The following is a 27,267-nucleotide window of genomic DNA, read 5'->3' as shown; positions in this document are numbered from 1 at the left end:
TTATTTTGCTGCCTCTATTAGATCATCCCTATGCCGCCCAGCGGAGCTTTTTAAAGTCGTGCGTGGGCTCTTACACTCTGGCCCCCACGATACTACGGAAACATCGGAAGCCCGCTGCAACGAAATTGCTGGACACTTTCAAGATAAGATCGCATGTATCCGCAGGGATCTTGACTCCGATGTTGCGACAGATGAATCCATTGAAGTGTCCGGAGCACAGCCTTGTCCTTCATTATTGGATGAGTTTCAGTTGGTGCAGCTCGAGGAAGTGGACAAGGTGCTTGGAATGGTTCGGGCAACCACGTCTGTTCTGGATCCTTGCCCATCTTGGCTAGTGAAAGCTGGCAGGGCTGGGACCACCGGTTGGGCCAAGGAAGTGGTTAATGCCTCCTTGAGGGAGGGAGTAGTCCCTGGTAGCCTCAAGGAGGCAGTAGTAAGACCTCTTTTAAAGAAACCCTCCTTGAACCCAGATAACTTGAACAACTATAGACCGGTGGCGAATGTCTCTTTTTTGGGCAAGGTTTTGGAACGGGTGGTTGCCGGCCAGCTCCAGGCGCTCTTGGATGAAACCGATTATCTAGATCCGTTTCAATCCGGTTTTAGGCCCGGTTTTGGCACCGAAACAGCCTTGGTCGCCCTGTATGATGACCTTCGTCGGGAGAGGGACAGGGGGAGTGTGACTCTGTTGATTCTCCTTGATCTCTCAGCGGCGTTTGATACCATCGACCATGGTATCCTTCTGGGGAGACTCGCGGAGTTGGGTGTCGGGGGCACTGCTTGGCAGTGGTTCCGCTCCTACTTCGTGGACCGTCACCAGAAGGTAGTGCTTGGGGAACATCACTCGACACCATGGACTCTCCATTGTGGAGTCCCTCAGGGGTCGGTCTTGTCCCCCATGCTTTTCAACATCTACATGCAGCCGCTGGGTGCGGTCATCAGGAGTTTTGGAGTGCGTTGCCATCAATATGCTGATGACACGCAGCTCTATTTCTCCTTTTCATCTTCCTCAGGTGAGTCTGTTGATGTGCTGAACCGTGGCCTGACCGCGATAATGGACTGGATGAGAGCTAATAAACTGAGACTCAATCCAGACAAGACCGAGACACTGCTGGTGAACGCTTTCCCTGCTCAGATGGTGGATGTTCACCCTGTTCTGGATGGGGTTACACTCCCCCTGAAAGAACAGGTACGTAGTTTGGGGGTTCTTTTCGATTCTTCCTTGTCTCTCGAGGCCCAAGTGGCCTCGGTGGCACGGAATGCATTTTACCATCTTCGTCTGGTAGCCCAACTACGCCCCTATCTGGACAGGGACGACCTCGCCTCCGTTGTTCATGCTCTGGTAACTTCAAGATTGGATTACTGTAATGCGCTCTACGTAGGGCTGCCCTTGAAGACAGTTCGGAAGCTTCAGCTGGTGCAGAACGCGGCTGCCAGACTATTGACGAGGACCAGTCGGTCTTCGCATATAACACCTATTCTGGCGCGTCTGCACTGGCTCCCTATTTGCTTCCGGGCGAGATTCAAGGTGCTGGTTTTGACCTATAAAGCCTTACACGGCGTGGGACCTCAATACCTTGTGGAACGCCTCTCTCGCTATGAACCTACCTGTTCACTTCGTTCAGAATCTAAGGCCCTCCTCCGGGTACCAGCTCATCGGGAAGCCCGGAGGGTGGTTACCAGATCTAGGGCCTTTTCTGTGGTGGCCCCTGAGTTGTGGAACAGCCTCCCCGAAGAGGTACGCCTGGCGCCTACACTTCTATCTTTCCGGCGCCAGGTAAAGACCTTTTTATGCTCCCAGGCATTTTAATCTTTTAATTTTCTTAATCTTTCTACTTTTAACATGTATCCTTCTTAATTTGTGTTGTATTTCGTTTTTGTTGTGCTTTCTGTTGTTTGTTTGTACATGTTTTTGTGATTTTTTACTATGATATATTGTATTTTATCTTGTTTGTTCACCGCCCTGAGAGCTATTCTGCTAAGGGCGGTATATAAATTGAAATAATAAATAATAAATAAAATAAAATAAAAAGCAGGGAAATCGGGCAGCTATAGTGAATGCACCAGGGGAGCAGGAGACTGACCTCCTCTCTGAGATATTGTACTGCCCTACAAATTTGTCAAAATGCAGACACAATTTGGGTTGGTCTTTCACAGTCCAATCCACTTCCTGTGTAGCTTGGAAGAATTTGGTAACATGCCTCTGAGCATATGGTGAGTGGTGGCAAAACCTACAATCAGCCTAAATAACATAAACAGAACATGTGCTGTGCTGGTCTTGTTTTAGCAGGGAGGAAGCAACAATACTAAAACAGTTGATATAGTTCAGATAGTCACTTTAAATATGTTTGATTTACTTTGTAATTTTAGTGAAGTTTCCTAACGTAAATCATTTTCTTTTGCTTCTGTTACTGTGAATGTACACCAACACTAAAAAAAAAAGCTCCAAAGACAATTGTGGAATAATGGCACTGACTGTGCGGAATAGTTTCTAATGGACATGAGGATTGTCTCAGTTTGCACAAGATAAAACAGTGTTTTTAATTCCATGCCCACCTTTTCTTAAGTGGAGTGGTTTAAACATAATATGCATCTCCAGTAGGCCAAGTTTGTTTTTTTCAACAGCTAGAGTCATTGTTCAAGTAGCAACATATTGCAATTAGTCTGATTTTACATCAAAGTGCAGTTTCAGATTCAACTGTTAATGCGCCCAAAATAGAAATAGAACATAACCCCCAATTTGAAACACAAAAGTCTGTCTTCACCATCCTATGACATTGACCAATAAAAATGCTTTGAAATTAATAAAAATAAATTTGATACAGTTTTCTAGGATGAATAATGAGGGAAATAAAATTTTCTAGATTAGATTATCTGTAGAAACAATAACAACACAGGAAAGAAGTAAAGTAAGAACACCAACAAACATACAAAAATGTAATTCTCCATCTTTGGAGATGGTAGGTGTTGCCACCACTCACCATATGCTCAGAGGCACATGTTACCAAATTCTTCCAAGTTACACAGGAAGTGGATTGGACTGTGAAAGACCAACCCAAATTGTGTCTGCATTCTGACAAATTTGTAGGGCAGTACAATATCTCAGAGTGGAGGTCAGGTCTTCTGCTCCCCTGGTGCATTCACTATAGCTGCCCAATTTCCCTGCTTTTTAAAGTTTGATAGAAATATCTGTTGGCTATAGCTACGTCCTTAAATTGCAAGGTTTTTTTCCTGTTAGTGAATTGTTATGTAAACTGATGGGTCCCACCCTAACCTTGTTCTGAATTCAAACAAGATGACTGATGGCTTTTCTAGAGGTGACATATTTGTCATGCATTCTGAACATGAGAGAATTGGCTGCTGATTAGAACCCAGCTGTGCCTGCTTCAATACATAAGAGAATTCAGATATTCTGTTTAGGAGAAAATGCACTATCCTGGGTGATGGAAGATCCTCTACTCTTCTTTCTTCCTGATAGATATTATTTTTTCACTTTGTAATTTGTTTAGGTGTCTCAGCCCATTTGGTTTAGAATCTCTAACCATTTTAAGGGAAAGACATCTTTCAGACCTATGAGTAAAGCACTTTCTATTCCTCAACAACTAGAGAGAATGGACAACTAAAAAACCCTGCTAGCAAGAGGGCTGAGGATTCTTTTCTGCTAATACCTGAATATGCTAAATGAGCATGACTCTTACCTGGCTTAAGTCCCCATCTAGTGGCCAAAATAAGTTTTAAAACTTGCCCAGTAAAATAACCTACGTATGGTCTGGGATTGGGAATGTAGTTTGCCACAGATTTTTCCCTGCTGTCTTTGTTTCCAAACGGATTTAAAGCATGTTGTGTAGGTTAATGTAGCAGATGGCAGTGGGGTTTATTCTGCTTGAGCTGGGGCTGACCCAATAATAAAGAAATGGCTCTGTGGTGTGCTTCATGTTACAAAAACTATGTTGTTTCAGATCAAGGGTACTCAGTATCCATTATGCTGTTCAATGCACTGGCTAGCCACATGTTTTCTGAGAAACCCACAAGCAGAACCTGAAAGTAATGGTCCTTCCCCACTGTTTCTACAAGTTATGCACAATTGTTTTAGAGCTCAGTCCTGTCCCTCATCTTCATTCTTGTCTCCCTAGTGCCCCTCCCGACCTCTCCCCTATCAGAAGCATATGGAACAGGGCCTCTGAAGAGGGTCTTAAAGGTCTGGTAGGCTTGGTGCTGTATGAAGCAAGGCAAGAGAGATCTCAACCATTTGTTGTAATGTTATATTTATAGTATTGAAATGGTTTTTGTGTTGCTGTGACATTTGTTGTTGTTTTTACTGCTGTTGTATTGGTTAGAGTGCTGGACTACAGCCTGGGAGACCAGGGTGCGAATCCCCACACAGCCATGAAGCTCCCTGGGTGACCTTGGGCCAGTCGCTGCCTCTCAGCCTCAGAGGAAGGCAATGGTAAACCCCCTCTTAATACCGCTTACCATGAAAACCCCATTCATAGGGTCGCCATAAGTCAGAATCGACTTGAAGGCAGTCCATTTTTTGTAATTGTTGTTTGCTTTTGTTGTAAGCCACTTCGAGTACAGTTTTTTTGTGTGTAAGTCGCTTTGAGTTCCTTTTGGGAAAAAGTGACTGATAAATATTATTAATAAATAAATAAATAATTTTAAACTAAAAAGCCCCAAATGTTTAGTCTTTCCTCCTTGAGAAGGTGCTATAGCAGCCACTTCCTGAGTCATTTGGATTGACCTTTGTTTTTTCAGTTCCCTGCTCTCCTGTTTTCATTTGGGGCAATCAGAACTGTAAATAGTTTTCCAAATATGTGTTAGAAAATTTCTGCTCTACCTTTCTGTCCCTCAAAGAGCACCCAAGGCAGCTTCCACACTATTACCATAAAAAAAATCACAACAGCTCAAAACACCTGGAAGGGAGATCTGGGTTAGGACATCTCATCAGATCAATAGAAATGGTTATGGCCGAATGTCCCCCACCAAACTGTTAGTGTGAGCCTCAAGGAAAGTTTTTATAAGTTCCTGTTCTGTTGGTATTTAACACCACTGCATCTCAGCTGTATTTATAGTACAGCATGTAACTCATGTTGTAAATGCATCCCAGCATTAGTCACTTTGCATTCTATGTTTTGGATTTATTCCAAGATTCAGAATTTTTGGGGGTCAATATTATAAGTGAAACTGAAATAATAATGGGATACAGACTGCTGATGAACCCCCACTTCATTTTATTATATTAAAAATGTAGTGCCAGCAGTGAATAAAAGATTAGCTCAACATGTACTAACTGCTGCTAGAATAATTACTAGAACTGGAAGAAAGTGAGAACACCAACCTTGGAAGAGTGGGTTATTAAGAAATGGGATATTGTCTGTAGGGTCAAGTTAACACATATGGTAGGAGTGAGAGAAGGTAGACAATCTGATAATCTTTTTGTGGAGAAATGGAGTGCTTTCATTATTTATTGGCATAACAAGGTACAAGATAAGGGAGACCAAATACATTACTAGGAACTTCACAATACCCATATGCCCTCTCTGATTATGTAACAGAGACTTAGTCCTGGTTATTTGTTTTAGGTATATGTACATGTATAACAATTGACTGTAAATAACACATTTACTGAAAGGAAAAAAGGGGGAAACAAAACAGCTGCGTTAGAGAGGCATAACGGGAGCTGGGAGGGGATATTGTCGGTACCACATACCTCAGAGGAAGCCCTGTCAGCAGGCAACACAAATTGTTTCCCCACCTCTGAATGTAAATCTATACATATAAACCATCATATGCAAATTTGTGCCAAGGGCCCTAGTCTTTCAAGTATAAGCCCCTGGCCATAAAACAAGTGGACTACAGCAGTTTAGACATATAGCGTCATGGCAGGTGGATAACAGCATAATCCTATCCAGAAGCAAGCCCTGCTGAGTTCAGTGGCACTTACTTGCAGGTAAATTCAGTATAGGATTGCAGCCTAAAGGCACAGCAAAATAAAAAACAGTGCAGCCTTCATCAAATTAGGAGAGAGCGGGTGAATGGACCAAACCTTTTGCAGGAGGAAGTACCATAATCTGGGTGCCAGTAATTATACAGCCACAAGAGTGGGTGTATACTATAGTCAGCATGGATTGTTTGCATTCCACAATGTTAAATTGAAAATATGCTCCCATCCCATTCTGATGCTTCCCATAAGCTCATTTCAAAATAAAACCTTACAAAACTTATAATCCTGAACTCAGAAATGCTTGCTTAACAACCCTCCAAATTTTCATGGTGATACACAAAACAGTCAGAGAGAAACAAGAGTTCAAAGTGTAAAAAGAGAGAGAGAAAAGCCAGACCCCTTTTGGACTATTTTCTGTCAGAGTTCATATAATTTGTTGAAATTAATTAAAAATCAGCCATGGTCACAGAGTACCTGTAATCCTATTACTGACCTTGCCCCATACTCTGACCTTCATCTTCTGTGGTTTAAAGGTTAAAAAAACACCTGACTGATTTTTAATTAATTTAAGAAAGTTAGCATTGAACTCAGTGATAAGGCCAGGCATGCTCAGTAAGAACCAGCTGCCAGTGTTCTAAAGGCCAGACTCACAGCTGTTGGGCTTGGCTAATCAGGGGTCCACACCCACACCAGACTTTAATTTCACTTGAGACACTCATGGCTTTCTCTAAAGAATCCTGGGAAGTGTAGTTTGTGAAGGATGCTGAGAGGAAACTCTTATTCCTCTCACAGAGCTCCAGTGGACAGAGTGGTTTAACAGTCAGCTGCTCTGATTGAAGCTCTGTGAGAGGAACAGGGCATCTCCTAGCAACTCTCAGCACCCTTCACCCTTCCCAGGATTCTTTGGGAGAAGCCATGACTGCCTAAAGTGAAATAAAGTCTGGTAATGATGTGACCAGGGACAGCTTTGGTTTAAATTTGGGTGGGAGGCTTCATGTGCCTGCTGTAGAATAAAAAGGTGGAGGAAACCCTGAAAAAGAATGATACTGTTCACAATGTTTTCCTTTTGGAAAGGAAAGAAAAAGGGCTTCCTCTCTGCCCAGTGCCCATCCATCCAATATCCACCCCTCCGCCTTCCTCCCTGCCCTCCTCCCTGCCCTCCTCCCTGCCCTCCTCCCTGCCCTCCTCCCTGCCCTCCTCCCTGCCCTCCTCCTTGCCCTCCTCCTTGCCCTCCTCCTTGCCCTCCTCCTTCCCCTCCTCCTTGCCCTCCTCCTTCCTCCCTGCCCCTCCTCAGGTCAGTTTCACCTATCCCAAGCATGACTGCACAGGAGTCAATCCCACTGAACTCAAAAAGCATGCAAATGATCAAACCTGCCCTCCCCCCTCCTCTCTCCTATACCCTCCCTCTTGCCCCTCCCCTCCCCTTCCAATCTCCCCCTCCCCCACAGTTAGTTTTACCTATCCTAAGCATGATTGCGTGGGAGTAAATCCCATTGAACTCAATAAGCATGCAAATGATCAAACCTGCCCTCCCCTCTTCCTCCCTCCCATCATCTTCCTTTTGCCCCTTCCCTCCCCCTTCCTTCACCCCTTCCTCTCCTCTTCCAATCCCCTCCTTCCCATCCCCCTCCTTCCCATCCCCCTCCTTCTGCTCCCCTCTTACCCCTTCCTCCTTCCCTCTACTCTACTCTTCCCTCCTCCTCCCTGGTCAGTTTTACCAATCCTAGCCATGATTGCACAGGAGTAAATCCCACTGAACTCAATAAGCATGCAAGTGATCAGACCTGCCTTTCTCCTCCTTCCCCTCTCTCCCTTCCTTCTCCTTCCTCTCCTCCCCTCTTCCTTTTTCCTTCTGCCCTGCCCACTCCAGGCCGCCCTCCCCATGCTTAGTTTTGCCTATCCTAAGCATGACTGCATGGGAGTAAATCCCACTGAACTCAATAAACACGCATATGATCAAATCTTAATAACTATAGGCCGGTAGCAAATGTTCCATTCCTGGGCAAGGTCCTTGAACGAGTGGTGGCAGGCCAGTTATGGAATGATTTCCCTGACGAGGTGAGCCTGGTGCCAATTCTGTTATCTTTTCGGTGCCAGGTTAAGACTTTCCTCTTGTCCCAGGCATTTTAGCATGTGTTTTTAAATTGCTTTTTTAAAAAATGTGTTTTTAAATTTGTATATTTGTTTTTAATGTTTTTAATTGATGTAAACTGCCCAGAGAGCTTTGGCTATGGGGCAGTATACAAATGAAATAAAAAAATAAATATCAAACCTGCCCTCCTCCTTCCCCTCCTGCCTGCTCTCATCCTAGAAAACTATATCAAATTTATTTTTATTAATTTCAAAGCATTTTTATTGGTCAATGTCATAGGATGGTGAAGACAGACTTTTGTGTTTCAAATTGGGGGTTATGTTCTATTTCTATTTTGGGCGCATTAACAGTTGAATCTGAAACTGCACTTTGATGTAAAATCAGACTAATTGCAATATGTTGCTACTTGAACAATGACTCTAGCTGTTGAAAAAAACAAACTTGGCCTACTGGAGATGCATATTATGTTTAAACCACTCCACTTAAGAAAAGGTGGGCATGGAATTAAAAACACTGTTTTATCTTGTGCAAACTGAGACAATCCTCATGTCCATTAGAAACTATTCCGCACAGTCAGTGCCATTATTCCGCAATTGTCTTTGGAGCTTTTTTTTTTAGTGTTGGTGTACATTCACAGTAACAGAAGCAAAAGAAAATGATTTACGTTAGGAAACTTCACTAAAATTACAAAGTAAATCAAACATATTTAAAGTGACTATCTGAACTATATCAACTGTTTTAGTATTGTTGCTTCCTCCCTGCTAAAACAAGACCAGCACAGCACATGTTCTGTTTATGTTATTTAGGCTGATTGTAGGTTTTGCCACCACTCACCATATGCTCAGAGGCATGTTACCAAATTCTTCCAAGCTACACAGGAAGTGGATTGGACTGTGAAAGACCAACCCAAATTGTGTCTGCATTTTGACAAATTTGTAGGGCAGTACAATATCTCAGAGAGGAGGTCAGTCTCCTGCTCCCCTGGTGCATTCACTATAGCTGCCCGATTTCCCTGCTTTTTATTTTATTTTATTTATTATTTATTATTTCAATTTATATACCGCCCTTAGCAGAATAGCTCTCAGGGCGGTGAACAAACAAGATAAAATACAATATATCATAGTAAAAAATCACAAAAACATGTACAAACAAACAACAGAAAGCACAACAAAAACGAAATACAACACAAATTAAGAAGGATACATGTTAAAAGTAGAAAGATTAAGAAAATTAAAAGATTAAAATGCCTGGGAGCATAAAAAGGTCTTTACCTGGCGCCGGAAAGATAGAAGTGTAGGCGCCAGGCGTACCTCTTCGGGGAGGCTGTTCCACAACTCAGGGGCCACCACAGAAAAGGCCCTAGATCTGGTAACCACCCTCCGGGCTTCCCGATGAGCTGGTACCCGGAGGAGGGCCTTAGATTCTGAACGAAGTGAACAGGTAGGTTCATAGCGAGAGAGGCGTTCCACAAGGTATTGAGGTCCCACGCCGTGTAAGGCTTTATAGGTCAAAACCAGCACCTTGAATCTCGCCCGGAAGCAAATAGGGAGCCAGTGCAGACGCGCCAGAATAGGTGTTATATGCGAAGACCGACTGGTCCTCGTCAATAGTCTGGCAGCCGCATTCTGCACCAGCTGAAGCTTCCGAACTGTCTTCAAGGGCAGCCCTACGTAGAGCGCATTACAGTAATCCAATCTTGAAGTTACCAGAGCATGAACAACGGAGGCGAGGTCGTCCCTGTCCAGATAGGCGTAGTTGGGCTACCAGACGAAGATGGTAAAATGCATTCCGTGCCACCGAGGCCACTTGGGCCTCGAGAGACAAGGAAGAATCGAAAAGAACCCCCAAACTACGTACCTGTTCTTTCAGGGGGAGTGTAACCCCATCCAGAACAGGGTGAACATCCACCATCTGAGCAGGGAAAGCGTTCACCAGCAGTGTCTCGGTCTTGTCTGGATTGAGTCTCAGTTTATTAGCTCTCATCCAGTCCATTATCGCGGTCAGGCCACGGTTCAGCACATCAACAGACTCACCTGAAGAAGGTGAAAAGGAGAAATAGAGCTGCGTGTCATCAGCATATTGATGGCAACGCACTCCAAAACTCCTGATGACTGCACCCAGCGGCTGCATGTAGATGTTGAAAAGCATGGGGGACAAGACCGACCCCTGAGGGACTCCCCAATGGAGAGTCCATGGTGTCGAGTGATGTTCCCCAAGTACTACCTTCTGGTGACGGTCCGCAAAGTAGGAGCGGAACCACTGCCAAGCAGTGCCCCTGACACCCAACTCCGCGAGTCTCCCCAGAAGGATACCATGGTCGATGGTATCAAACGCCGCTGAGAGATCAAGGAGAATCAACAGAGTCACACTCCCCCTGTCCCTCTCCCGACAAAGGTCATCATACAGGGCGACCAAGGCTGTTTCGGTGCCAAAACCGGGCCTAAAACCGGATTGAAACGGATCTAGATAATCGGTTTCATCCAAGAGCGCCTGGAGCTGGCCGGCAACCACCCGTTCCAAAACCTTGCCCAAAAAAGGGACATTCGTCACCGGTCTATAGTTGTTCAAGTTATCTGGGTCCAAGGAGGGTTTCTTTAAAAGAGGTCTCACTACTGCCTCCTTGAGGCTACCAGGGACTACTCCCTCCCTCAAGGAGGCATTAACCACTTCCTTGGCCCAACCGGTGGTCCCAGCCCTGCTAGCTTTCACTAGCCAAGATGGGCAAGGATCCAGAACAGACGTGGTTGCCCGAACCATTCCAAGCACCTTGTCCACTTCCTTGAGCTGCACCAACTGAAACTCATCCAATAATGAAGGACAAGGCCGTGCTCCGGACACTTCAATGGATTCATCTGTCGCAACATCGGAGTCAAGATCCCTGCGGATACATGCGATCTTATCTTGAAAGTGTCCAGCAATTTCGTTGCAGCGGGCTTCCGATGTTTCCGTAGTATCGTGGGGGCCAGAGTGTAAGAGCCCACGCACGACTTTAAAAAGCTCCGCTGGGCGGCATAGAGATGATCTAATAGAGGCAGCAAAATAAAGCTTCTTTGCTGTCCTTACCGCTTTTGTATACAACTTATTGGTGGCACTTACCAAGGCATGATTGTATCCACTGGGAGTTTTCCTCCATCTGCACTCCAGCCTCCTCCTCTCATGTTTCATCGCTCTCAGCTCCGGGGTATACCACGGAGCTGTATGAGCTCTACAGCGGAGGGGGTGCGCGGGAGCGATCGTGTCAATAGCCTGGGTCATTTCCGTATTCCACAGTGCGACCAGGGCCTCGACAGGAGCACCAGTCCTATCAGCTGGAAAATCTCCCAGAGCCCTCTGAAAACCTGCGGGATCCATCCGGCTCCGGGAGCGGATCAACTTAATAGATCCTCCACCTTTGCAGAGGGAAAGAGCCGCTGTAAGTCTAAATCTCAGCAAGCGGTGATCTGTCCATGACAATGGGGTAGATGAAAAACACCCCACCGCCAGATCACCATCTCCATGTCCAGTGGCGAAGATCAAATCAAGAGTATGTCCCGACACATGCTTAACCTCCAGTTTGAAACATAAAAGGCTGTCTTCACCATCACATGACATTGACCAATAAAAAGGCTTTGAATAAAAATAAATTTGAAAGATTTCTAGGATGAATAATGAGTGAAATATAATTTTCTAGGTTAGATTCTCTGTAGAAACGATAACACAGAAAAGAAGGAAAGTAAGAAAACACCAACAAATATATAAAAATATAATTCTGCATCTTTGGAGATGGGAGGTGTTGCCACCACTCATCATTATGCTCAGAGGCACTTTACCAAATTCTTCCAAGCTACACAGGAAGTGGATTGGAATGTGAAAGACCAACCCAAATTGCGTTGTATATCTGTTGGCTATAGGTATGTCCTTAAATTGCAAAGTTTTTTCCTATTAGTGAATTGTTATGTAAACTGATGAGTCCCGCCCTAACCTAATGGACTGCCTTCAAGTCGATTCCGACTTATGGCGACTCTATGAATAGGGTTTTTATGGTAAGTGGTATTCACACCACACTGGCTCCAACCCAAATTGTGTTTGCATTTTTACAACTTTGTAGGGCAGTACATTATTTCAAAGAGGAAGTCAGGTCTCCTGCTCCCCTGGTGCATTCACTATAGCTGCCCAATTTCCCTGCTTTTTAAAGTTGGATAGAAATATCTGTTGGCTATAGGTTGGTTCTTAAACAGCAAGGATTTTTTGCCTATTAGTGAATTACATTAATAGGAAGGCGTTATGATACTGCTGATAGCTTTTTGTATAAGATGCAACTGCTTGGCCAGTCAGCGCTTTCCTATAAAGCTTCCACTGGGGTGGGGCTTGAGTTTCAAGGCATAGGCATAAGGTTTGAGATGTTTTCCTCAGCGCGGAGCAGTGGCGCTAATGAGCCAGGCCCTTGCAACTCTTGGAATTGTGAAAAAAAGTAGGGGAGGTGTGGTGGAAACGGCGACTGCAGAGTCTCCTTTAAAGTTTTGATCAGCGGCCAAAAGCAAAGAAACCCAACAAGAATGAGAATCAGTTGTTTAAAGCGTGTACATGAAAGCCACATGATTTTAAGCCGCTTGTCAGTCCTGGATGGGGAAAATTGCAGAAATATTTCAAAAGGGGAGGGAAGAGGAGGGGGTTCTTTGAATCCCCGCCCTTTGGCCGTGCTCGTAAACCTCCTTTTTTTCCCTTAAAAAGGCGGAGGGAGCGGGTTCTCATAAAATGTAAGCTGATGCTTCCTCCCAAGCCAGGCCTCGTTGGCGCCACTGCTAACTTCGGGAATGTGACACGTGAGGTTGGGTGTCTCCGGATTTGCATGCCTCATGAATATGCATCGAAATGGGAGTGACGAGCCCGGCCTTGATTTGAACGTCATGAATATGCACAGTGCGAGGATCGGCTGCGCCTATGTCGGGCCGTAGATCGCCGAACCTGGTAAGGAATCTACGCAGCAGCCCCTGGGAGTGGGGAGAGCCGTGTACGTTTTTTCGCGTCCCGAGGTGGGGTTAGTAGAGAATCTTGGGTTACCCGAGGGGCGTTTGGTGGGAGATGGGTAGGGGGAGGTGCGCAAGAGGAAGGGACCGCGAGGATACGGAGTGGGCTTTGGAGGGCCCCGGGGAAACGGGTTCAGTTGGTGGAAGGCCGAGTGCCCCCAATTTTTTAGATCGGGGAGGTTGGAAGCCGCGTGCGTGCATGCTTGTGTATGTGGGTGGAGAATATCACTTGCACGGAGCTGAGTCGAGTCCTGGTTGCGGAGGGAGCAATTGTTCTTTGTAGCCCTTTAGTTGCTGTACGGATTGCACGAAGGCCTGGTCTGGAGACCCGACTGTAGATGGTATAAAGAGCAGGGATGGCGGATTGGTTGTAGTGGGAAGGCCAATGAGTACCATATGGTATCCACGTATGCTATTAAAGCTGGTCCGTATGTCCTCTGTACTTTTGTGGGGCTGTCATTTGCACTGATTCTTTACTAGAACCAGGTGTAACTATCATCCGACTGTCTCCGTACTTTCTCGTTCTCCTAACTGGTATCCGTATCGCCTTCTTTGTATCCTTTCGAGTTAGAGCGTTATGAAGCTGCTCTCCACCCCCTTCTGGTTGGAGTTTTCTGCAGTTCTGCCTCTTACCGCTCCCTCCTTTTCTTGGCTGTGATTCCATCTTGCTAAATGCCAGTTCCTGTACACAGGCTCTGTGATCCTGAAATACACTCTCTGACCTCTCCTTGTACCCTCTTCTGTACCAACACAAAGCACTGTCTCATGCCTGATGGTTGGCTGTCTTTTTATGTGATCTTTCCATCTTGTTTGTGAGAATGGTGGTCTGGGTTGGACTAAGAACTCTCAAAAGTGTGTTCATTTTTAAAGTTGTCTTTTTGTGAATCAGTTGTTGATTCTTATTTACAATGAAGCTTCCTGTCCTACAAAAGAAATCTACTCCTCTCTTCTCATACTTTAATCACATGTCAGCATTCTCCTACATGCCTTCTATTTTTTGCAACACGTTCCTACACTATTCTTCCACCTAATAGAAGAATGGTTTTCATTGACCCTTAACTGCTAATTTGCCACTGACCGTTTCCCTTTTCAAAAAGCTATAATGACCTATTCCCTATCTCTGTGTTAGATTCTTTCTTTGAGCGTTCCTGATTGGGAATTTATTCAAACAAGAGCTAGGAGTAGGGGAGCAATCCATATTTAGGATAAGTTCATCATCTGTGATTTGTCATAAACCAATGTTGTTTCACCTGTGGCATGCATGCTCCTATTGCTGCAAGTTTATCTAAGTTTAACTGTCCCTAGTGTCCCTAGTTTATCTGTCCCAAGTTTATGTTATGTTATGTTTTATTTCTAGGCCGCCTTTCGGCCAAATAGGCCCCCAAGACGGCTTACACACAAATAAAAATACAAATCCAAAATACAAATAAAAACAATACAATTTACAAAAAAAATCAAACTAACAAAATCCTAACATATCTAAAAAAACAGGAGCAACAAACCAAAAGCATTCATCTTCCTGGTAAAGGGCAGTCCCCAGAAAAATGTCGCTAAGAGCAGGGGTGGGGGGCAAAGCAGGTGGAAAAACTTGCCCCTTGATGGTCCCAGCAGAGTCTCATCCCTGCAGCAGCACCACCTCTCAGTCTGCAGCTCCTCCTGATAAGGCCCAGGCAGAGGGGTGGGGCAAGGCAGGTGGAAAAGCTTGCCCCTTGCAGCAGTTTATCTGTCCCTAGTGCTGTTCCCCCCCCTCATGGTTTTCTATCCATTCTTTTTCTTGTTAACATGGTGCTTGTGGACAGGCTGAGATTAATGTCCCCTGCATATGTGGACTATGTAGACATACAGTGGGAGACAATGACTGCTGTAAGGGTCTTGCAGCCAAAAAAGGAAGAGTGTCATGGGAAACAATGGCCCAAAGATGGCAAGAGATTTGGCTGGATGTGTGTAGAGCTCCCTTGAATTATACTGTAGTAAGTGCCTGCTGCCTTTCTACTTTTCTTATATATTTTTTAGACTACAAACTGCCAGAATGTTAGTACTGATAAAAAGCTATGCAAGTGGTAGCCTGATTCAGTGCTAATATGTAGTCCCCACACAATGGAGTATCTTCAGGAAAGATGGTTAAGGTGGTGCAAGCTGCAGCCACTCTGCACACCCCTCACCTAGAGCTCCTGTCATTACTGCTAAGAGAACTTTATCTGATCAGCCCTTTCCCCAAAAGAGCTCACTTGACATCATTGGTTCTGATGTTCTATGGAGGAAGAAATCCTCCACTTATTTTTTTTTGCTTGTTTTGCTAAGGGGCTTGTCAATTTCACTTCCTCTTTGGAAATATAATTCCAAAGCCTCTACAGTCCTACTACAGCAGGGTTGGGAATCTATCATCCTCCAGATGAGAAAATAGTGCCACTTCAGTTCAAACATGAAAGAGTTGTGTTACAATTGCAGGGGAAACTTTAAAAATGGCTACAAATCAGCTTTTAAAGAAAGTAGTATGATGTTGGGGTGGGGCAGGAATGAGAATGCAACCATTTGGCAGAACTTTGTTTGGATTCTAAGGAGCAAATGAGTAAGCAAATTGTAATTGTATTGGGAAGAGGGACTGGCGTGGAAGCACCTTACTGAGGTCCCAGTTCTAAATGCACCTGTGGCATTAGTGGTCCTTTTTGTTCATGGTGCATAGCTTTAGAGGAACAAAGCGGAGTTACATCCCAAGTTGGCTGTGAATTAGTAGTCAGCATGTTGAGAGGGTAGTCACTGATTCCCAGCCCAGCCATGGTGTAGGACATATAGCTTCCTCTTCTTCAGATTCCCTCTGCATGATAAGTTTGCAGAATGTCTTAGACTGAGGTATAAATGCTTCACAAGAGGAGCCTCTGCACATATTCAGCAATGTCCTCAAGATATTCCCTAAGCTCTGCTGTCTTGGCTCATCTTTTGTGCTTGTTACTTTGAGTATGTACTTATCTGCTTCTTTGAATCTTGAGATTTTTCCTCCCACATCTTTTCTGCCACTTGTTCCGTCCCTGAACCAAATCCCTATTATAGTCTTTCTAAGTGGTTTCTTCCTGTTGCATATCTCCAGGTTTCTGTAGGGGTGGATTCTGCTGCAATCCTTTTTGTGCACATAGAGAAGTCTGTGTAATCTTCCATCATGCAAGAGCCAATGGTAGATAAGTAGACTTACATCTGTGGAACCTCATTTCAAATATCTGCTCAGCCATGAACTAACTTTGTGGCCTAAGTCACAGTCTCTCAGCCTGTTTCCTGGCATCTGTAGTATCCTACCTCACAGGGTTGTGGAGCAGCTATATACATGCAAAGACAACTATTCTGCTTTAGATACACCCTTCTGTTCCTTATACTCTCAGCTTGCCTGTCTTCTCTGTCTCCCATTGCCTCATTCTTCAACTTTCCAAATTGCCTTTCTTCATATTTCTCTTTCATCATTGTAGCCCAAGGCTCATATGTTAAAAAAATAAATAAATTAAAAATTAAAAAATATTAAGCTTAAGCTTCCTTGTGTTTAAGCAGTTTCTAATTCTATTCCTTGTTTGTTCTTTCCTTGAAACAATCATGGATCATCCTTTAAAACGCATCACTATTAAAGTTTAAGTATTTCCTAGGTATATATGTCACTTTCATCATGACTGTAGAAAAGGCCAGGTACTCGGAATGCAACTAGATTTTGCATCTCTGAGAATGGGGTGAAGATCATAATGGGAATGTCAGTGTGCCTTACGAACTTTGCAAATTAAAATTTTGATCAAGTGTGAAGATATGCTCCTTTCAGACATTGTACTGTGATGGAGAGTTTGCATTTCTCCAAATGCAATCCTATACCTACTTACCTGGGAGTAAGCCCTATTCAACTTAATGGGAGCTGCTTGTAAGTAGACATACATAGGATTGTGTTGTTGGACAGTGTCTCAAAAGATGATTTTTGTCATCCTATTATACAATTTTTCTTTGTTCTCTCTGTCTAGAAGCTAAGCATTGTTCTCTCTGCTTTGATCTGTTTTTATCTGTTAACTTATTTGTGTGTGCATACCATGGCCTGAAAAAAAACAAATAACTGGGTGTTAGAACAGATTCAATCAGAACTATCCCTAGAAGCTAAAATGATGAAACTGCGGTTATCGTACTTTGGACACATAATGAGAAGACATGATTCACTAGAAAAGACAATAATGCTGGGAAAAACAGGAGGAAGTAGAAAAAGAGGAAGACCAAATGAGATGGATTGATTCCATAAAGGAAGCCATAGACCTGAACTTACAAGATCTGAACAGGGTGGTTTATAACAGATACTATTGGAGGTCACTGATTCATAGGGTTGCCATAAGTTGCAATTGACTTTGAAGGCACATAACAACAATGTGTTTTCCCAAGGCGTATGCCTCCTTGAAGGTTTCTTCACTCTTTGTGATTTTCCTGCATTGACATTGCTATTTTTTCAGTTCAGGAAAAAGCATATGCCATCTCTTCTGATGAATGCATATATCTTCCTCTGTCTCATGGCAAAATGGGGCATGCATGCATTTTCCCACATAGAAGTAATGTCTGTTTAGGATACCAAAACCATTTATGGAGCAATCTTAACTACTTGATGAAATATAGTTTGTGTACTTCCTTGTATTTAGTCCACTGGAGAAGAAAGGGCTTGTCTGTTTCAGGATCCTCTCTGCCCCATAGGTTAAAAACCATAGTTCATCTGTGAAGAGTAGGAAGAGAGCTGAAGAAACAAGATTGGACTGTGATTCTATCTCTATTTATTTTCACTGGTTCTGGATTTGGAGAAAGTCTCCTCTGGTGTTGTATACTTCATTGTGGGTATCTGCTGGTTTAATAGATTTGGATGGAGTTACAGATGCCTCCATGTGCTGCTGGTTTTCCATCTTCGATCCAGTTTCCTCAGTCCTCCTTTTCTCTTCCTCTCTGCTAAATGAAGTTCTTTCCCCTTTGCTTATGTTGTGTTCAGGAGCAATAGTTCTCTCAGGAGATTCTTTGGGGAAATATAGGATACAAGAAGCCCTAAATCATGATGTCTTTGTCCATGAAACACTTAGTAGGTTGACACATACTGAATAGGGTAAACAGAATGGTACCTCAGCCAGTGGTGTGAGAAATCAAATCTTAAGACAAATGAATATGTGGGGACAGAAGGCTACAGGCAAGCAGGCTAAGCAAAAATAAGATCTGGGACTTTGTTATAGAAGCTGGGCTTAAGTGTTAAGCTGAGGTACTGTGTGGCTTGCAGAAATGAGACAGAGGCTTTTCTTTGGCAGCAGCCTGGCTGTAAACTTCCTCTCCCTCCCCCGAAAAGAGGTGAGACTGGTCCTTTTCCTGATGAAGTTTAGGCATGCAGTTAAAGCATTCTTATTCCCTGTGGCTTTTCATGGCTTTCAATATACGATTGAGTTTTTTAATTCTGCTCCTTTTTTATTGTGAGGCTTTAGCTTTTGTTGTTTGGCAGGTCCTGTGATGTAAACCACTTTGGAGGCCCTTAACAGGGCCGAAAAGTGATATTAAGAACACTTTTTATAAATTAAAAACAAACTAGTCAGCTGAGCAGAAAGGGCAGAGGTAGCTGTACTGCCTTTCCCTTTGGAGGCACTGTGTCTTTAAATCTCCCTCACTTAGGTTTTGGAAAGAGAGGCTTGCTGGTCTTAGCTATTTTGGCTTAAAGTATAGATGGAGGCTTAGGAGAGGGAATGTTTATAATCTTGTGGCCCGTGCCTTAATTTCATTTGTCTGTCTGTTGCGCCAGCTCTTTCTGTGATACTGAAGGGAAGCTATTGGTAGGTCCTATTCCTCCCTCATTGTGTGGTTTAGTTCTGTTCTTGAATGCTAGCAGGGTGATAGCCAGCTGGGACAATCTCTTGAGGCACACACTTCTTGTAACCAAGATGCTAGCTTGTTTCTCTTTTTAGCCAGGGTTTGGCCCTCTTCTGAAATCTAGTGGGAGGCCGTTGCCGTAGTGACAGGAGCAGGCCCTGGCTTTACCTCATTGAATTCCAGTGGCTGTGCCAAGTGATTGAGAAATCAGGAGGGAGGGAAGTCCTCCAGATGTTTGCTCCCTGCTCTGTACATCCGGATAGGGAGCTTATGCAGCTGGGATGGGGCTGAGCAGAAAACCTCTTGAGCTGCTTGAAGGGGTGGGAAAGAAGGGGAGGGAGCAGGAAGGGACTTTGGAAAAGGAGGGGAGATTCTCTCTGGAAAAGCTGCTGAAATGGGGAGGGTTGTGGCAAAGTGACAGGACCTAGCAGGAGAATGAGGCAGCATAACAGGGAAAGAAGCAGGTGAAGGAGAGATAGCAAGTTGGCAGGGAAGGACAGGGTGTGATAAAAGGTGGAGCAGGGGCAGCCCTGTGCAGAGCAGAGCAAATAGGCTAGGAAGCCAAAGTTTTGTAAGTATGGGATTCTCATCCTTCACCGTGACTCATGGCCTAGATGCTTGTGGGAGACTCGCTTTCTTCATCCTTGTTCCAGCCTGCCCTGGGAGTGGCATAACATGATACATTCAGAGTCCCTCTCTTTCTCTGTGTATGTGGATGAGAGAGAGAGAGATGTCTCATGTTCAGACTGGTGAAGATCCAGCTGAAAACACAATGAGGATGTTTGAAAATTTGCATTTTGTGGGAAAGCATCAGTGATCTGAGGCTGGATTGGAAGTCTGTTTATTCCTTTACACATTGTCTAACCTCCTTTTCCAGTATCATAGGGGCTGACACTTATGCTGAGTTCAGAGTCCCGGCCTGGTAATGTGATGGACTCTAATTCCCAGTCGTTGTGCTCCCCATTTCCCTGTACTGCTGCCAATGGCCAGAGAGGACCCAAACAGCCATCAAGCAGTCCTGAGATAGGTATGTTATGCATTGTGAGCCTTCAACTCAGCAGAGCTGAGTAGATTGTTGTAGAGAGCTAAATACAGGACAATATGATATGCAAAGTTTATGGCAACCTTGATTTTTCTATTTATGTTAAGAGGTCGTAGTGCACCTAAGAATGAAGAGCTGAGCCAAATAGTAAGCAGGAACACATGAGGCAGATCTTGTTGGAACAGACTGCTTCATTCTGAAGATAGCGGATAGCATATTTCAATGGGTTTCTACTTGTGATCCCCTCCCAACAAATTTCAGCACATTGAAAGCTAATGTGTCACGGAAAAGACTAACCTAGAATGTTTCTTCCTGATATGCTAGCTTTTTATGTATAGGGAGGATTCTTTGTGACATTGGAGACCTCTCAAACATACAATCCTGCACCTACTGGTACAGTCCACCAAGAGGCACACCACATTGTCCTGCTGATCATGTAAGGCTCTGATCCCACTACCAGGCCTGAGAGTACTGCAATTTAAGTGCAATCCAAAGGGGTTTTCACAACCTCTATAGGTAGTGTTTTTTTTATCGCCACTTGAGAATCACAGGTTTCATGCACCAGAAGATCATCCAGCCTGACCTGTGTTCAAAGTTGCATTCAGTTTTAGTGTTTTCTCTGTGCGTAATATCTTATTTGTTGAAGCATGTGTTTATAGGTCTGTGGGACTGTACATATGAACAGTGCTACACTGAATTTTTGCTATGTTCAATTTGACATATGTAGTGATCTTTCAGGTGGTGCATCCCCCGTCACTCTCTGCGGCCATGATATGCTGCTACTTTGGCCCCATTTTATAATGTTGCTCTCGGTGCGATCCCAGATAATTGGATATCACATAGTGAACATAATGACATAGCATGATAGGCAAGATTTCCCACTGCCCTCACTCTGGGTTGGAGGGAAGAGATAATGTCCTCCTTGCCCAGACAACCAAGTAATGTGCCACGTGTTGCTGCTACATTCTCACTTTCATTGTCCACCAGCATAGCACCAAAAGTTATCTGTCCCAATTCCTGTTAGGCATGACTGAGGTCGAATATGGAGATGTGTGTAGATGCCATCCGAATGTGCACCCCATTTGAGAATAAAGGTTTTAGATGAACTGGAGATGGGGAATGTTGACTTGATTGCCTTGGCAATGAGAATATATTTGCTTGCCTCCCTGACCCCCCTTCTTCACCCACATGAATGGCCTTTCCCAATGTGGTGCAAAACATAGCTGAAAATGAGAGAGTGTGTTTTTATTCAAGCGGTGAGTGGGGAGAATATTCACAAAATATTCTCACCTCTACACTTTTCCCTGCCTCTATCAGTGGGTTCTCATTTTGATCCATATAATTTAGTTGCTATGTGTTCCGGTTGAGCTTTGTATAAAAAGCCTCTTTCTTCACATCCTTTATTCCTCAGAGGATGTTCGTCCAAAGCCACCTGTGAAACCCAAGCCCTGGGTGCTGCCAAAGCCAGCTATGCCAGTGAAGCCTGTTCCTGGCCTGCGTCAGGCTCTCTCTGAGGTGCCCTCTGCTGAAAAGATCAACTTATTGGCTGGGCCCAAGCCATATAGCAGTGGGGCCTGCAACGCAGTTAAGCGTCTCTCTTTTAGTCTAAAGACCCCTGCAAGAGAATCTACCAATGGGAAAGAGGTTTTGTCTCCATTTTCCACTATAGCCAAACCATCTGGAGATGGTGAGGTAGCTGGGCCAACAAAGAAATCAACTGCTGTGGAGGGAGCTTCTGGAGAAGAGAGTGGAGAATCCTCCAGTTTACGCAAGGGCACTGTTCCATTCAAAGTAAAGCCAGTGCCAGTAGCAGCCAAGCCAGAGCGTTTTCCTGGGACCACAGTGGAGGAGATTTTGGCCAAGATGGAGAAGCCCAACAAGGAGGGGGTAAACAGCCCTGACAGGCCTCGGCTGGTACGCTCCTTCTTCAGCCAGGATGGTAGCACAGCTGTTCACCTGGGGCCTAAGGGTTATGCTGCATTCCGGAGATGTTCCAGTGGAGAAGGCAGTGAAATGGAATTGGAGGGTCCTACCTACAGAATCTCTTGTGACGTTGAGGAGAGCAGATTGTCAAGGAACAAGGAGGAAATCACAAGTTCAAATGGTCAGCATCTGCCTGAATCTGAGCAACCAGCAAGAGCAATGGAGAGGAACTTAGATTTACTCTCTAGGGACAGGTGAGGTTCAGATTTGTTCCATGTAATCTTGGAAGGTTAGCTTTGCAAAATATTGTAGAGTGCATGCTGTAATGTCAAGAACTGAAATGGGATGCGGGTCAGCAGCTGTGGAATAGTACCAGGGAAATTAAAGTAATGTGCCTAGATGGGGACTTGCTGGCAATTATTTATTTGTTCACGCTTGGCTATAGCAGAGCTAAATTATTCCAGTGATTTATTAATGGAAACTGAAGTTGTCACAGTTTAAGGCTACAGTCCTGTGCATTCCATACATGAGAGTAAGTCTCACTGAACTCAGTGAAAAGTGAATTCAGTGGTTAGAACTGAGCATGCTTCTCCCAACTATAGTCTCTGTGAAATCTGTTATCTTAAATCCTAGGATGGTGTCATGAATGGTAGCAACTCAGAACTTATTTGAGCAGTTGACCAGTCAGAGGAAATTACTTTTGGATGGGCTATGACGATGCTTGGAGCATGAAATCTAGAAGTCTCTATTTTCTATGCACTCAAAAGTATAGCCAATGCATTTGGAATGGCCATGCCTGGGCACGAACCCCCATCTTTCTTATTTTGTACATGATACCTGTGTGTTGGGCAGAAGACCCTTTTGTGATAGAAGTAGCACACAGTTCTTTAGAGCAGGCATGGGGAACATGTGGCCTTTCAGTTGTTGGTGGACTTTCAGTACCAATCAGCCCCAGCCAGCATGGCTAATGGTCAGGGATGATGGGAGCTGTAGTCCAGCAATATCTAGAGGGCCACAGTTTCCCCATCCCTGTCTGAGAGATATGGCTTTTTCCTAGCAATAACTAGGTTTGTTTCCTGGTGGCATCATTTCTTTCTCTCAGCAGCTCCAGTCGACCTAGCGTGAGCTATGATGGAGGCCAACCTGGATATAGCAGTCCACCATCTCCCCTTGGCGTGAGTTATCTGCAGCACGGCGATTCCTCCGCTGGGCTCTCTCCTTCCTGGCTCTCCTCTGTCTCAGGGGTATCTGCCACCTCTCTCCTTCCGGGCTCCCTCTCTGTAGGGTGCGTGTCTCCTTTCTCTACTAATGCTTCTCTTTAAGAAGAGATTGGTAGCCCAAGCACACAATGCACTATCATGCACTGCTATTGGGTTTCCCAGGCCATGTTTGTTTGTCCCCTTTTCAGACACCGGGTATGGCACTCTGAGAATCTCATGGACTGGTTTACCCAGATGCCTGGAATTTGAAAAATTCAGCCCTAGCTCCATGTGCAAGACACCTATCATGTTGACTTCAGCTCTAAGGCAGTCTATGTTTTCTACCTTGTATGGGACAATATTGAAACATCCAAAGCATAATCTTGCCACTTGCTATAGCATGACTGTCCCAATACTTCCTTGCTTTTGGGAAGGGTGAGAAAGAAATCAGAGAAACAGATTGATGTCCCTTCAGTTCTTTAAAGAACAAACTGTAGCACAGGCTATCTAACTAGCATGAGCCTAGCCTAGGTGAAGTTTGGAAACCTAATGTAGAATCCTAGGCCCCTAGCTGGAGGGAAGGGAGCAGCTATGACTCAACGCATACAGTTCAGTGACCTATCAGGTATGTATGAAGCAGATCCCAACTGCTGGGCCTATGGCCAAATAATCTAGCAGGGAAAGCACAGCATCCTCTGGCTGCTTGTTCAGGGGCGGATGGTGGTAATCATTAACTCCCTTTGTCTCTCCCGGGGGAGGAGGGGGTGAGGAAGGCCATCAGCCTGTTGGGTGTGATCTACTTAGCTTGGCTTTGTTTCTTCCTTTTTTGTAGGCCTAGATGGAGAGGAGGCAAGGCCTGGGGTGGGGCACAGTCTTGGTGTTACTGCAGGATATTGACCGATTTTCTTCAGCTTTTCTTTTCCCTTTCCTCCTCCACTCTTTGCATTTCATTTCCTTCTGGCTTTAATAACTGGGGGGAAATATTGTTGGGAGGGTCTTGCAGGATGTTGGGGAGTTTGCAGTGAAAGCAGAACTTCCAAGGCACCAGGTGGGGGAGAAGAACCTCTGAGGTGTAGAAGTCAGGGGATTTGTTCTTCATGGTGATTTGAAAGAAGGGGTTAGGGTTGGGGAGACATCCTTTCTTCTAAGTAACAGCTTTGGGGCTAGAGGGAGCAGAGCACAGCTTCAAGAATGACTTGGGATGCTCTGGAGGGTTCCAAGGAGGTAGGAGTGTTTTTTAAAAACCCATTCTTCCCTTGTCTCTCTCCAGGACTCTTTCCCCAAGACCTATCAACCCCTCACTAAGCTTTCTTCTGGAGTCACTCCTGGGTCCCCTAATGCTGTTGCTGAACCAGCCCAACCCCCAGGTGCCCCACATTTTCCAGCAGATGTTCTAAGCACTGAAGCTCAGCTTCCACCAGGCTCTCCTGATGCACCTACTGACCTCCTTGAATCTCCTGTTGAGGTCTCCCTTGGTCTTGTCCAGGCTCCAGGTTCCCCCATGGCCCTTTCTGATCCCTGCCCCCCAGGATCCCCCAGTAGTTCCATCAAAACTTTCCTAGGACACTCCCAGCCTTCGGGTCTCAAGGGCCTTTCTGAAAAATGCCCTGAGGTCTGTCTTCTCCCTGGGCCATCTGCCAGTTTGACCCATCCACTTGCTGAGCTCAGCCTGGAACCCCGCAGTGGTCTCCAGGGAGTCTCAGAGTCCCCTGGCTCTCCAAGCACTCCTTCTGAGTACTATGTTGCTTCTGATAAACCTCCTGGCTCCCCCTCTCGCACACAAGACACGTCCTTACTCTCCAGAGACCAGGATTCCCTCAAGAATCAATCACCAATGTTACCTCTTGAGGACAAAGACCCCCAACTCTCACAGGTGCTTCTACGGCGTGCCTCAGAGGGAGTGTTGCAGCCACGGGGTAAAAAAATAGTCAGGGAGGAGCTAGGGGGGTCCTTGGCTGTCTTGCCAAGAGTAGGGGGTCCTCCCTTAGAGCAGGCTGCAGGGGGAGAGTCCAATTGGAGCCTGTCACAGTCCTTTGAATGGGCTTTCCCTACCCGGACTCTCGAGTTTGGTGGAAAGAGACTCGGGTCTCCTCCAAGGTCTCCCATTAAGGAATCTGATGATACTGACCAGTTGGAGGCAGAATTGGGTAGAATGAGCCTCAGCCCCAAAGGGTCTTATGAGAAGAGAGATTCAGAGAGCCGGAGGAGGGGAGGAGGGGAAACTGAGGCTTATGGGAGTTTTCCCTGCCTCAGTGATTCCAGGGGCTCTCAAGGGAGCCAGAGGAAGCCTGAGGGCCAGCCGGAGTCCCTTTCAACTCTTGAGGTATCGGCACCTGGAGGTCCCTCTGCTCAGAGGAAGCTTATCAGCCCTAAGCTACAGGGCCCTATTGTGGCAGCAGAGGGTGGCTGTGAAGAGGAGCACGATGGCTTTCTGCCCTTTCTCCCAGCCCCCGAGGAAGCGGCTTTACGGGCAATGGAGCCATTGCCAAGTGTAGAACAGGCTGCCCCTCCTGCGGAGCCTTGCATCTTATTCTTAGAAGATGCCCAGATGCAGATGGCTGCTTCCTGCCAGGAAGATGATGGTGCTTTAGGTCTGACACAGGAAGGCAAGATGGGGGGTGCTGACCCCCTGAGTGGAACTGATCCCGATTCTGGCTCACACTGGCTGGATGAACTGCTGGCATCTCCTCCACCCAGCGCTGATGACACAAAGAGAAGTACGCCCAAGTCGGAAGAACCCACAGGATCAGAGGTAAAGGAACTTTACTTAGTGTGGGCATGAGAACCTGGCCAAAGACCACAAAAGGGCTTGCACGCTAGTGCTTTTAGGCCCTGGCATGGAAGGCGTTAAATGGACACAAGCATGGCTAGGTGGGTGTGCATTCCTGCCCAGTTGAATAACAGAGACGGGCTTGACTTTGAGAAGGGCGGGTCTTGGTTTTTAAGAAAGCCACAAAAGTAGCTGAACAGGTTAGATGGCTGCAGAGCGTGCAAAAGAGAAGGCTGAACCAAAAGTTGCTGCTACATGGAGTAATCCTCTAGTCATCCTGGGAGGAGCAGTTTCCCTCCCCAAATCCAGCCTGCCTGTGCACATCGAAGCTACTCTTGCCTGTTTGGTTGACCCCCTTGGCCATTTAGAAGCTGTGTCTTGAGCTCCAGCATGCTTAACTTAAGAGTGAATGGTGTGCTCCTTAGTTCAGTAGGCTTTCGTAGCTATGTACATCACTTAGTCTACCAGGTTGTATACAAGAACTAATGTGCATACCTTGTTTGCTTTAGGGACCAAGAATTAACCATTCATAAGGTGGTTATAAAAGGAGATGCTCCTAAAAGCTCAGAAATCACACAGGTAGATTAGAACTGTAAAGGTTTGCTTTGTGGGGGTTTCTTTGCACAGCTAATGGTCCTGTGGCTACTGTTTTCTTTCCCTGACCAAAAAGGTACTATTTCCATCATCCTATATTCTGTCAACTTGTCCTTGACAAAATTTCTGAATTACTTTAATTACTTGATTTTTAACAGACACATCTCAAGCTATGATTTTCTTACATGGAAAGCACTTCAGTGTAGGAAAATAAGCAAGCATGAATGACCAAGGAAAGAATTGCCATCAAGTCACCCTTAAGACATGTTCACATAAATAATTGGCTCTATACTAAATGCGTGTAATTTGCTACATCTACACACAAGTAGATGACTACATAAGTGCGGGATTAGTGATGTACTGGTGGGTTTGATGCATCTTCCTACCTGGAAGAGCTTTCCATACAGGAAAATTGTAATATAGGAAGCAGCTCTTAGTAATATAGGTTAGGAACATCGGGAGGAATTTAACGTTGTGCTAAGTCTCTTGTTCTGTCAGTGCAAAAATTTCTTCTTGTGCAATGGAATTTTCACCCCTTCTCCCTCTGGACACCCCTTAAATCTGTTCTGGGGGTTCACCCAACCCTCTGGAGCAGATTTGGGAAGGGTGCGGAATGTGAATGGGGGGAGGAGAGGTAGCGAAGTTCCGTTGCACTTGCAGTAGTCCTTGTATTGACAGGATATAGTAGATGAATACAGCCCATAGGAAGCTGTCTTGTTCTGAAACAGACCACCAGCCCATATAGTTCGTCTAGTTCAGACCTGGGACCCACCTTTAGCTCAAACATGCTTTTAGGAAACAGCTTTTTGATTTTTGACAATATCTTTGTATGGTAGTTGCATAGCTGTTGCAACTCAACTTG

At 45.1% G+C, this 27,267-nt stretch overlaps 1 protein-coding gene across 7 annotated transcripts in view; it reads left to right on the top strand.

Annotated features, from left to right (window-relative positions):
• Nucleotides 1-12,579: 12,579 nt before the first annotated feature.
• The window catches only part of TNKS1BP1 (tankyrase 1 binding protein 1), a 31,261-nt gene continuing 16,573 nt past the window's right edge, over nt 12,580-27,267 (top strand). For 2 of the 7 annotated variants that reach the window (XR_009760571.1, XM_061609608.1), the window contains exons 1-5: nt 12,580-12,980; nt 19,755-19,904; nt 21,331-22,096; nt 22,945-23,017; nt 24,312-25,793. Coding sequence is in view for 6 of the 7 variants with exons in the window: in XM_061609608.1 (XP_061465592.1) it covers nt 19,775-19,904; nt 21,331-22,096; nt 22,945-23,017; nt 24,312-25,793 (2,451 nt within the window). In the remaining variant the exon portion in view is untranslated. Of the gene's footprint in view, nt 13,051-14,986; nt 15,010-18,696; nt 18,841-19,754; nt 19,905-21,330; nt 22,097-22,944; nt 23,018-24,311; nt 25,794-27,267 lie in introns of those variants that run through there. The other 5 variants (XM_061609613.1, XM_061609610.1, XM_061609611.1 and 2 more) reach the window with 5 other exon arrangements.

The sequence above is a fragment of the Rhineura floridana genome, chromosome 2 (genome assembly GCF_030035675.1).
Source record: "Rhineura floridana isolate rRhiFlo1 chromosome 2, rRhiFlo1.hap2, whole genome shotgun sequence".
Lineage (NCBI taxonomy): Eukaryota > Metazoa > Chordata > Lepidosauria > Squamata > Rhineuridae > Rhineura > Rhineura floridana.
This window is presented reverse-complemented; position numbering and strand designations above follow the sequence as displayed.